The sequence below is a fragment of the Pelodiscus sinensis genome, chromosome 2 (genome assembly GCF_052426305.1).
Source record: "Pelodiscus sinensis isolate ZL-2025 chromosome 2, ASM5242630v1, whole genome shotgun sequence".
NCBI classification, from domain to species: domain Eukaryota; kingdom Metazoa; phylum Chordata; order Testudines; family Trionychidae; genus Pelodiscus; species Pelodiscus sinensis.
The window spans coordinates 257,333,088-257,345,775 of record NC_143053.1 but is presented as its reverse complement, the minus strand read 5'-3'; the positions used below and the strand labels follow the sequence as shown (position 1 = coordinate 257,345,775).

Below are 12,688 nucleotides of genomic sequence, written 5' to 3'. Positions count from 1 at the left end.
ATACTATTTCTTCACCATTGCTTAGAAATTTGTAAGTGGTGTGTCCACGCTCTCAAGCTAGAATAAGGGGCTGTGGAATTTGAACTCTGTACTCCCCCTTTTCATGAGGAGTAACACTAATTCTGAACTTGTACGTTCCTAATGACCTTCATGTGGACAATGAAGTGGCGCTAATTCAAACTAATTAGCCTCTGGGAGGCCTCCCACAGCTCCCCAGAGTACTTCCTGGGGCTCTGAGTCTGAGGTAGCGCGTCCACATTGATGGAGCCTGCCCCAGACTCATTTCAAAGCTTCCGTGTAGTGAGGACACACATAAGAACAGTCGTACGAGGTCAGACCAAAGGTCCATTCAGCCCAGCATCCTGTCTGCCAACAGTGTCCAACACCAGAGGGAGGGAACACAACAGGTAATCCTCATGTGATCCCTCCCCTGTCACCCATTTCCAGAAAAACAGAGGCTAGGGACACCATGCCTACCTATCCTGGCTAATAGCATTTGATAGATCTAACCTCTATAAATCTATTTAGCTCTTTTTTGCACCCTGTTAAAGTCCTAGCCATCACCACATCCTCTGGCAAGGAGTTCCACAGGTTGCCTGTGCGCTGAGTGAAAAAAAACTTCCTTTTGTTTGTTTTAAATCTGCTGCCTATTCATTTCATTTGGTGACCCCTAGTTCTTATATTGTGGGAATAAGTCAGTAACGTTTCCTTATCCACTTTTTTCCCTTATTCACCCAAGTTCGAATTTGTTAAATCAGGAGTTCTTAAGTCGAATTTGAAACCATTTCCTAGTGTAGATGCATCCTCAGTGCCCAGCATCTTTCCCCGGAGATTGCAATCCATAAGGTCCCTCTGCAGAGGAGCTAATCTGTGGCTCTTTTGTTGCTCTCTTTCAGCTCGAATTCACGGAAGACCAGATTGAAGGTGAGGAGGATTTGCATCTCTTTCCCGGTGGTGGCGGTGGGTGACACGAACGCAGCCTCGAAAGCTTATCATTCACGTGACAAAGAGGACACTTACTTACCAGCTTGGCTTTGCTCTTTGTTTGTTGGGAGCTGCGGGATGGTAGGACCTGAGGGCGTCAACTGACATCGGAGACCTACTGTGCTAAGTCCTGTCCAACAGCATAGAAAGAAACAATCCCTGCTCCCTATGGGATAAATAGACATATTTTTTCCCACCCCGATCAAGCCCACACAGAATAGCATACACACCGGTTGTAAAGCTGGGATGAGTCAGGCCCCCTGGTGGAGTCTGGAGAAACGGTCATTCATCACTTCTCTTTTACGTCTACACTGCAATGCTATTCCAAAATAACTTTGAGTATGTCTACACTTGCACCCTCTTTAGAGAGAGGGATGCAAACGAAGATATTCAAAATTGCAAATGAAGCTGGGATTTAAATATCCTGTGCTTCATTTGCATATTCGCGTTATGGAGCTTTTTTGAAATAGCGCTATTTCGAAATAACGGATGCTGTCAAGACGCAGTTATTTCTAGAGAAAACCTTTCTCTTGAATTACCACTTATTCCTCATACAATGAGGTTTACTAGTTATTTCGAGAGAAGGGTTTTCTCTCGAAATAACCGCGTCTTAACAGTGTCTGTTATTTCAAAATAGTGTCAAAATTCTGTCAAGCTGGAGGATTTCTTAGGGTGTGTCTACAATGCAGGGCTTAACTGGAAATAAGCTGCGCAAATTGAGCTATGTCAATTGCGTAGCTTATTTCAAAATAGTGTCTACACAGCACTTGTTTCGAAATAGACCCCTCTTCCTCCGACTTCCCTTACTTCTCGTACAATGTGGGTTTCAGGAGTTGGAGTAAAAAGTCCTCCATCTTGACAGTATTTTGACACTATGGCGACATCTACACTACGAGTTTTCTGGGAAAAAATATGCAAATGAGGGACTCATTTGCATGAGTCGTGATCTCATTTGCATATTTTCTGCCAATCCATTTTTCCGCTGGGGTTTTTGCACAAAAACAAGCAGTGTGGCCGTTTTCTTTGTGCGCAAACCATCCTTTTTCTGCAAGATCCTTTTGCCCCCAAAAAGGAGGTTTCCTGATCTTGCAGAAAAAGGCTTTTTGCGCAAAAAGAAAACGTCCACACTGCTTGTTTTTGAGCAAAAACCGCCGCGCAAAAATGGATTGGCAGAAAATATGCAAATGAGATCACGACTCATGCAAATGAGTCCCTCATTTGCATATATTTTGCCCAGAAAACTCACAGTGTAGACGTAACCTATTTCGAAACAACTGCTAGCTGTGTAGAGGCGGATTAAGTTATTTCAAAATAGTGTTGCAGTGTAGACATACCTTCATTCCGACTCCTGTAACCCTCATTGTGCAAGGAGTAAGGGAAGTCGGAAAAAGAAGGCTCTTTTTCAAAATAACTGCTGTGCAGATGTTCCCAATTTCGAAATATGTTATTCCGAAATAAGCTACGCAATTAACGTAGCTCAATTTGTGTAGCTTACGTCGAGTTAAGTAGACGCACCCTTAGTCTGCAGAAGAGAAGAGTGAGGGGGGATTTGAGAGCAGCCTTCAACTTCCTGAAGGGGGGTTCCAAAGAGGATGGAGAGAGGCTGTTCTCAGTGGTGGCAGATGACAGAATGAGGAGCAATGGTCTCTAGTCACAGCGGGGGAGGTCTAGGTTGGATATTAGGAAAAACTATTTCCCTAGGAGGGAGGTGAAGCACTGGGATGGGTTCCCTGGGGAGGGGGTGGAATCTCCATCCCTAGAGGTTTTGAAGTCCCGGCTGGACCAAGCCCTGGCTGGGATGATTGAGTTGGGGCTGGTCCTGCTTTGGGCAGGGGGCTGGACTCGATGACTCCTTGGGGCTCTTCCAGTCCTAGGACTCTATGGGTATGTCTAGACTACATGGCTCCATCGACGGAGCCATGTAGATTTGTTTTTTTGGCAAAGGCAAATGAAGCTGCGATTTAAATGATCGCGGCTTCATTTACATTTACATGGCTGCCGCGCTGAGCCAACAAACAGCTGATCAGCTGTTTGTCCGCTCAGCGCGCTAGTCTGGACGCTCCCCTGCCGACATCAAAGCCCTTTGTCGGCAGCCCCAGTAAACCTCATCCCACGAGGAATAACGGGGCTGCCGACAAAGGGCTTTGATGTCGTCAGGGGAGTGTCCAGACTAACACGCTGAGCGGACAAACAGCTGATCAGCTGTTTGTCGGCTCAGCGCGGCAGCCATGTAAATTTAAATGAAGCCGCGATCTATGACTCTATGGCACTTGGTCATATGGTTGGCATGGAGATGCTTGTTCCCTCCGAGATGCTGCAGAAGGACCAGACTTCTCACACCGAAGAGGACCCGAGGGTTCCTTTTAGATCCATCACGTCCCTTTGCTTTCTTATGAGCTTTGCACGCCTCCTCATTGGTCTCCCAGCTCTTGATCCCTGAGCCGTGTGCTCCCTGTTCCTTCCAAGCCTGGCACAGAGACATGCCGCAGGATCCGTTGAGGGGAAGGATCATGGAATATACTCCTCAGTTAAATCAGTGCACTTTCCCAAAAGGCCCTGCCCTTCTTGGCAGAGGGTTGAAAGTCACACATCATTCGGATTACAGCCTTGCAACCTAGATTTATTACATTAAGAACAGGACACATGCCAAAGAATAAAATTACCCCATGTATCCATATGTCCTTAAAAAAAACCCTTCAAAAACAACAACAACAAAACCCAACCCACCCTTCTTTGCCTTTGAAAACTCTTCCCTGAGTTAAATTTGGATTTAATTGGTTGCAGCTACATAACGGAGCACAGGGCCTTTATTTTATTCCAATTTATTCCATGCGAAGGAAAGCATCAAGTTCAATTTCCTAGACGTCCACCCCCGTCCCAGCATCTGACGCGTAAGTGGATCTGATGCGGGGCTGCAAAGACCGCAAGCTGGAGCCGCCTGGAGCTTGGCACCTAAAGTGCGATTTGTTTAGACCCAATAGATGCTTTGTGGTTGAACGTCTGCTGGGGTTTTTAACAGGTTCTCCGATGCTGGAAAGGTAGCGCTGACAGATGGGGTAACAGCAGGGGGGGATACTCCCCCGTGAGTATCATACCACAGGCTGGCTGGAAAGAGGAAGGACGCATTTCTTGCGTTGGAAGATTTTTCTCATCCAGAATGTCGGGGATTCATGACTTGTCTGGAGCCTGACAGATAAAGGATTCTGCTCCCTCTTCTGCCACTGACATATTGCGCAACCTTAGGGAAGTCATTCCCTTGCCTTATGCCTTCCATTCTGAAAATAATAGCTTATCTTAAAACAAAATGGCTAATGATTTGGGAGGGGGTGTCCGTTTCTGGGGTCCCACCTCTAAGAAAATAAGAATGGCCACACAGGGACAGACCACAGATCTATCTAGCCAGTGTCCTGTCTACCGACAGTGGCCAATACCAGGTGCCCCAGAGGGAATAAACAGAACAGGGAATCATCAAGCGATCCCTCTCCTATCAGCCATTCCCAGCCCCTGACAAACAAAGGCTAGGGACATCATTTCTATCCATCCTGGCTAATAAGCATTGATGGTCCTGTCCTCCATGAATTTATCTAGCTCTTTTTTGAACTCTGTTAAAGTCCTGGTCTTCACAACATCCTCTGGCAAGGAGTTCCACAGGTTGACTGTGCGTTGTGTGAAGAAAAACTTCCTTTTGTTGGTTTTAAACCAGCTACCTCTGTCTTTCATTTGGTGACCCCTAGTTCTCATGTTTTGGGAACAAATAAATAACTTTCCCTTATTCACTTTCTCCACACTTGTCATGATTTTATAGACCTCTATCATATCCCTCCTTAGTCTCCTCTTTTCTAAGCTGAAAAAGCCCCAGTCTTTTTACTCTCTGTTCATATGGCACCCCTTCCAAACCCCTCATCCTTTCGTTGCCCTTTTCTGAGCCTTTTCCAATGCCAAGAGATCTTTTTCGAGATGAGGTGACCACATCGGCATGCAGCATTCAAGATGTGGGCGTACCTGGCATCCAGGGCTACGTGTGCACGATTGCTAAGCTCACTGGGCTTGATTCTGAGCTGCAAGCCAGCCCCCTTGCACCCTTTCTGTGGCACGGAGGGGTTGGAAACCAGCAGGATCTCCCCAACAGGGTGGAGGAACCCCTGCTGGCTCCTGTACTCTGTCCCTTCCCTCTGGCACAAAGGCCCTTTGCATGGGGAGGAATGAGGGACAGTTGTAGCACTGACGTACTCTGTCTGCAGCAGGAAGGAAGAGCCTCTGGACACCACCGGCAGAGGGTATCTTTTGGAGCAGCCCGGAGGCTGCTCTAAAGTGCATAACGTGCCCAAAGCTGGGCTAGACCATTCCTGGAATCAGGAATCCAAGCCCATCTCCATCATAGACCCTGCCCCCAGCAGTTGCACCCACCAGCTCCTGGGTAGAACTGAGAACCCCCGTCTGCCCTGACCTTGTAGTGGGGAGGCTGCCCCATGCTATAAGGAAAAACGATTTCCCCTAGAGAATGGTGAAGCACTGGAATGGGTTCCCTAGGGAGGGGGTGGAATCTCCATCCCTAGAGGTTTCGAAGTCCCGGCTTGACCAATCGCTGGCTGGGATGATTGAATTGGGATTGGTCCTGCTTTGGGCAGGGGGCTGGACTCGACGACTCCTGAGGTCTCCTCCAGCCCGAGGATTCCACAAAATGCAGAGCCGGGGAGGAGAAGATGGGCCCGTCTCATTCCTGTTTGGCCCCGTCAGCTGGCTAGAGCATGGGAACCACAGCAGCATCTTCTCAGGGAAGGAACTAATGGAATCCAAGCTGCTCTTCCACAAGGCAACGGCTCTTCCCTCCTCCCCTCCCCCGAACAATGCCCAGCAGTATCCGCCCGAAGTCTGAGGCAAAACCCCAAACCACAGCTCAGTGAGCGCTTCCGGACAAGCCAGGCAGCGCTGGAGGCTCCTGCTGATGAGGACTTTCGAATAGTAAACGGGCAGGCCAGAGCAGCCTCTTTCTTCCTCACCCTCTCGTGACATCAGGGCCGTGTTCCTTGGGCAAGCGCCCAGCATACTGGCTTGGTGTTAGCCAGCCGGGCCGCGTGAACCTCCTCCCTGCGAGCGACGGAGGGAGGAAACAGAGCGACCGCGCTGCATCTGGTGTGAAAGCAACGGGTTTCTCACCTCAAGTAGGTCTCTTTCCACGTCTGCTTCCCAGAGGCAACGGGTGATTTCACTCCAGGCTACACCTTCATTCGGCTTTGGTGAGGCCACACCTGGAGTATTGTGTCCAGTTCTGGGCCCCTCACTATAGAAAGGATGTGGATGCATTGGAGAGGGTCCAGCGGAGGGCAACAAAAATGATGAGGGGACTGGAGCACATGACCTATGAGGAGAGACTGAGGGATCTGGGTTTGTTTAGTCTGAAGAAGAGAAGAGTGAGGGGGGATTTCATAGCAGCCTTCAACTTCCTGAAGGGAGGTTCCAAAGAGGATGGAGAGAGGCTGTTCTCAGTAGTGACAGGTGGTAGAACAAGGAGCAATGGTCTCAAGTTGCAGTGGGGGAGGTCTAGGTTGGAAAAACGATTTCCCTAGGCAGGTGGGGAAGCACTGGGATGGGTTCCCTAGGGAGGGGGTGGAATCTCCATCCCTAGAGGTTTTTAAGTCTTGGCTTGACAAAGCCCTGGCTGGGATGATTTAGTTGGGATTGGTCCTGCCTAGAGCAGGGGGCTGGACTTGATGACCTCCTGAGGTCTCTTCCAACTCTATGGTTCTATGATTCTAAGATGATAAAAGGCAATTTTTGCTTCCTGTCTCCAAGGCGGTGCGTTGTTAAGTGAGCAGGAGATCTAAATATTTAGACCACAAAAGGAAGGTGACAATCCATCAAAGTCTAGGCTCTTAGCTAAGCCCAGCATATAGTTCTTATTCCCAAACAACCGGTCTTCAACCTCCTGCGTGGTCCCTGGTCTAGTTCAGTGGGCATCAGTCTGTGGTCTGGGATTGTCACAGTGAGATAAAGAGATGTGATTGTACCCACCACATTTCCAACAACCAGCAGTGTTGCACTGTAGTTTCTTTAGCATACACCTGCACCACTGGAACTGAACGAGTAACTCTTGCAGCTGGCAGCAGTAGTAGGCTATTATCCTCACTGTAGCACATCCACTGGAGAGAACACACACCGTGTAAATATATTCCAGGATCATATCTCCTTCTTGTGTGTGACCTGCTGCTTACACCTAAGGGAGTTTGCCATTGGGCTGTGAGATGGATACGACAGGGCTGGTTTCAATCCACACTGACAGCGTACGGTGTTTGTAGTTATGTCACCCTGGTTTGTTACAGACATGCCGGTTGCAAAATAAATCAGTTTGGATGCCAAGTACAGGTGGGTGGGGATAGTAGGGGAGAGGCGAGTCCAGGAAAGGATGGTTCTCTGGTGAAGTGAGCTGCTTCTTGGGGAAATAACAGCACCGCTTCATTTAGCATCAAGTTAATGGGCCAGATTGTCATTTACACTAAGGAAAAGTTAATTTACATCCAAGTCAAGGCCTCTTTACACTGCTGAAGCATGTAAAGGGGCCTTTGGGTCCTTCAGGACCAATAAGCTAGATTGTCTGAGACTCTAGAGAGGGGTTGCCTTCATCTGCAGCATGGTGCACAGGTCCCTGGTAGGTTTAAACCAATGTAAATGGTGGAGTCTCTGTAAAGTGAAGTCTTTAAACCATGATTCGAGGCTGTCAGTAACTCAGCCACCGGTTAGGGGCTGTTAGAGGGATGGGTGGGTGAGGCTCTGTGCCCTGCAATGGGAAGGAGGTCAGACTAGACCCGTGGTCCCCAACACAGTGCCCACGCGGGCATTTGTGTGCTCCCGCCAAGTGCTCGGGGCTGGCCTGGCCCCGGGCACATGGCGCATGGTGAGTGCCGGCCCCGGGAGCGCCGCGGATTGGCCGCCCGCGCTCTGGGCGCGCGGCGCTTGGAGGGGGCCCCGGCCCCGGGCGCGTGGCTATGGGGGGGTCCCGGCCCCGGGCGCGTGGTTATGGGGGGGCCCTGCCCCCGGGCATGCGGCTATGAGGGGGCCCCCCCGGGCACTCAAGTGTCCCCGCCCCCTGGCGCCCGGCGGGCGAACGGCCACACCCCCTGGCACCCGGCAACCTGTAATGGTAGGGGACCACTGGACTAGACGTTCAGTATGGTCCCTCTTGACCATAAAGTGAGGAGTCTATGGGAAAGACCCTCGAAGCCTTCTCTCCATGGTCTCGATCCAGTTCTGATCCCCACCACCTTAGTACACCGACAAATACAGTCGCCAGAAACGCGTCACATGACAGGAGAAGGAAATGTTGCCTACAAATTGGCACAACACCCACCACACACCCCTTGTGCTTGGGCGCACCATCGAGAGGGCACAACCTGCTCCGGATTCCATCTCCCCTCCTGTTCCTAGCACTCTCTGGACTGCAGGACAGCGGATGGGCCCCTAACTCGCGCTGGTGGGCCGCTACGCACATGAGCCAAGCTCACCCAGTGTTAGGTTCCGGTTCCACCATAGGTTGTAGACCTCAGTGCAGGAATCCCTGGGTGAGGGTCTCTGGTTTGTGTGAGGTAGAACCATGATCACGATGGTCCCCCTAGCCTTAAAAGCTACGTGCCTGCTGTTATTCCTCTCCCGTCTGCCTGTCTCTCCCCAGTCTGCACCTCATGGGAGTCTGGCGAGACTAGAAAACATAACAAGGAGTCCAGTGTCACTTTAATGACTAACACATGGATTAGGGTAATGCATTTCAGAAGGGTAGCCAGGTTAGTCTGTATCTGCAAACACAATGAGCGAGTCCTGTGAGTTAGTCTTGAAAGTGCCACGGACTCCTTGTCTTTGCTGAAACAGATGAGCAGGGCTCCCTCTCTGCCACCTACCACCATGCATCTTTAGACTAAATTTCATTATCCCTCCCTGGATCCTGTTTCATTCCTTCATTCATTAGCTGCCCTCTTCTTCTTTTCCTGTCATCCCTTTGCCTCCCTCCCTCCGCCACGCAAGGTTTTTTCTCTCTCTTCCTTTTCCATTTGCAACATTCTGCTTGGTTTTTACCCCCTGCTCATTTCTTCCACTAATTGGTTCTTCACCCCTCTTTTCTTTCCTGGATTTGCACAGTCTCTCTCTCTGTCTCTCTTCGTTTTGCTGCTTTCTATCTTTGTCTCTTTCCCTGTCTCTTTTTGTTTTGCTGCTCTCTGTTTCTGTCTGTCTCCCCCGTCTCTCTCTGGGTGTGTCTAGACTCCACCTCTCTGTTGACAGAGAGATGTAGATTAGGCACGTTGAAATTGCTAATGAAGCCGGGATTTAAATATCCCATGCCTCATTAGCATAAACATGGCCGCTGCTTTTTTTTGAAACGGAGGGGGTTTTTTTTTTAAAAAGGCAGTCTAGATGCGGATCTGTCAAAAGTAAAGCCTTTTTCAACAGATCCTAAACTGCTTTTTTTTTTTCAAAAAAACTCAGTTTCGAAAAAATGTGGTGGCCATGTATATACTAATGAGGCACGGGATATTTAAATTCCAGCTTCATTAGCAATTTCGACATGCCTAATCTACACCTCTCTGTCGACAGAGAGGTGCAGTCTAGATGTAGCCTTTGTTTGCTGCTCTCTATCTCTCTGTCTGTCTGTCTCCCTGTCTCTCTTTGTTTTGCTGCTCTCTCTCTCTCTCTCCTTGTTTCTCTTCATTTTGCTGCTCTCTATCTCTCTGTCTGTCTCTCTCCCTGTCTCTCTTTGTTTTGCTGCTCTCTGTCTCTGTCTGTCTCCCCCTGTCTCTCTTTGCTTTGCTGTTCTCTGTCTCTCTCTCTCCTTGTTTCTCTTCGTTTTGCTGCTCTCTATCTCTGTCTGTCTCTCTCCGTCTCTCTTTGTTTTGCTGCTCTCTGTCTGTCTGTCTGTCTGTCTCTCTCTCTCCGTCTCTCTTTGTTTTGCTGCTCTCTGTCTCTCTGTCTGTCTCTCTTTCCTGAACATTTTCCCCATGGACAGGCTGGACACCACAGCCCTGGAAATATTTTGCTAAACTATATGGCCTTTCTCATGGTACCGTTGCTGATGGCTAGAAAAAACTCCATGCTGCTCAGTATTCAAATATGCTCCATTTCTTGGGGTTCTCTTAGGATTCGGGGCTGCGGGGAAACCGACGTGTCTGTTTCAGATGCTTAACCTCTCACAAGGCCAAGTAAGCACTGAGAACACTTAAGGGCATCCGTTTGAAACTAGGCCTTTTCCAACATCTTGGACATAATGTGCCATAGTTACTTACAGCTTGTCTGGTTTCTGTATCCTAATGCAAGTGCTCTCCAGCCGAAGCATGGATCAATTGCTTTGGGGGATCACTTGTGTCCATACCAAAAACACCCCTCTGTCTGAGCTCAGTGGCTCATGCAGTTGCTCTCAAAGCAGTGAAACCGGCACTGCCCTTCCCTCATCTGTACTGACATCAGCCGTGAAACCACTGGCAGGCTTCATGGATATATTATTATGACTACGTTCTCAGCTTGAATAGGTTGTAGTCTTCTCCTCCGTTCAGCCATTAAGGAATCTGGTCCCAAAGAGACCAGAAATACACCATCCAAAACACATGTATTGCCAATTCTATCCATTCCACTCATTGCTGGTGGCCTGGGCCTTTCTTTCTTGAAATACCAGCTGTGTGTGGCCAAGTGGCATGGACCACAGGCTCTGAGGTGAGGCCTGTGTAGCTGCTCTACATGTATAATCACCACCAAAGTGGATTTGAACCTAGGATCTCTGGAGCTTAGTATAGGAGCTTCTACCCTTTGAGCTAAAAACCAGCTGCCTCTCAGCTCATGCTGGAAAGGTCTCTTGTTCTTATCTGTTGCCGTGGTCTAGGTGCCACTGCATGGGACTGTGAACCACACTAGGGCTATGTCTAGACTCGCGGCTTCTTGCTCAAGTAATATGCAAATGAGGCTAAGCGTGGAATATCGCCGAGCCTCATTTGCATTCCTAATGAGCCACCATTTTTTTCAGAAGAGGCTTTTAAGCAAGAAGGAGCGTCTACACTACCCCTTCTTGCGCAAGAAAAACCCTCTTGCGCAATGCCATTACACCTATTACTTGAGAGGAAGAACAGCATTGCGCAAGAGGGTTTTTCTTGCGCAAGAAGGGGCAGTGTAGATGTGAAAAAAATGGTGGTTCCTTAGGTATGCAAATGAGGCTCGGTGATATTCCATGCTTAAAATCATTTGCTTATTAGTTGCACAAGATGCTGCGAGTGTAGACATAGCCTAGGGGTATGTCTAGACTTGCTTTCACTTTCGAAAGAAGATAAGCAAATTTGGCACTAATTTGCATATCTTTTTCTGATTGCATTTTTGAAAGCAGTTTTTTCGAACGTGAAAGTGGTTTAGACGCAGTTCTTTTAGGGAAAAAACCCTTTTTTTGAAAGAATCTTCTTCCTCAAAAATGGAGGTTTACAGGTTCTTTCAAAAAAAGTGGTTTTTTTCCGAAAGAACTTCATCTAGACTGCTTTCACTTTTGAAAGAAAACCGCTTTCGAAAAAGCGATCAGAAGAAGATATGCAAATAAGCACCAAATTTGCATATTTTTCGAAGGTGAAAGCAAGTCTAGACGTACCCTAGGTGTGTGGGTTATATGTGGTCCACCCATTAACCGCAAAGCAAAGGTCCATGCAGGAATTGCGAGACAGGAAGAGTGACAATTCTCGTGTTGCGAAGTCGTTACCCTGACACAAAGCAGAGCATTTCTAGTCCACCAGCAGATAGAGCCTAGCAGTCTCAAAACCCATTTTTGGAAGTTTTAACCCTGGAAGTTATTTGCTGATTTTTCAAGCTGTCCCAACAACAGCTAGAGCAACCTCGGGGCTGCTTTGGGTTATGACAGCTGTTTATGATCCCAAAGAGAGCATATGATATGGAATTCCTGCCTGTCCCTGGTATATGCTCTATGCCACAATGGTGACCTATTAATATAGGAGCTGTCTCCTAGCAGATGGCAATTCCCTCCCACCATGGGGAATTCTCAGCTTGCCAGCTACAGCCAAAATCTAACTCCACTGTGCTACTCATGTACTCCTTTGCACTGTACACAATCTAGCTCGGTCACTTTTACAAGACTTTCCGATCCTGAGTGTTCAAATAGCAACACCAGTCCTACCTTGGCTTCATCACATTGTCAAGAGGAAAGCTTCCAAGTCGGACGCTAACTACTTTTTCATCCTTCGCCTTTGGTAGTCAATTATTTTCACTATATATTTCCCCTAGGTTGCCTTCTTTCAAGCCTTGTCCAGTCAGTATGTTAAACAAGCTCTATTTGAGCAAGAACTCAGTTAAGCCATTGAATTGGGCCTGTCTTTACTGACACTACTTCTTGGAAGGGCTGTCATTTAATTGTCAAGTGTCAAATGTAGGGCTCATCATGGATACAGACCCCCAAAATCTTGGGAGCTGATCTCTGCATTGGCCAGGTGTGTCACATGACCATCTACTAGAACAGTGGTTCTCAACTCTTTTCAGTCCACGGACCACCAGGCCAATCAACAAATTTTCACAGACCACCTCCTTTTTGAGACATGATCAAAAAGAGCAGACAACGAACATTTTGGTTTGAAATTTATTTCTTACCAGCAGATTTTTGGTGCCTGCCCACGCCGTGTGACTTTGGACAATGTTCCTGTGGACCACCAAAAAAGTCACCATGGACCACCAGTTGAGAACC

General features: G+C 48.3%; 1 protein-coding gene across 2 annotated transcripts in view; it reads left to right on the top strand.

Moving 5' to 3' along the window:
- Positions 1-12,688, top strand: part of MYL3 (myosin light chain 3) — a 53,258-nt gene that overhangs the window by 18,413 nt on the left and 22,157 nt on the right. For both annotated transcript variants that reach the window (XM_006129783.4, XM_075922975.2), the window contains exon 2: positions 897-924. In XM_006129783.4, coding sequence (XP_006129845.1) covers positions 897-924 — 28 coding nt within the window. The remainder of the gene's footprint in view (positions 1-896; positions 925-12,688) is intronic.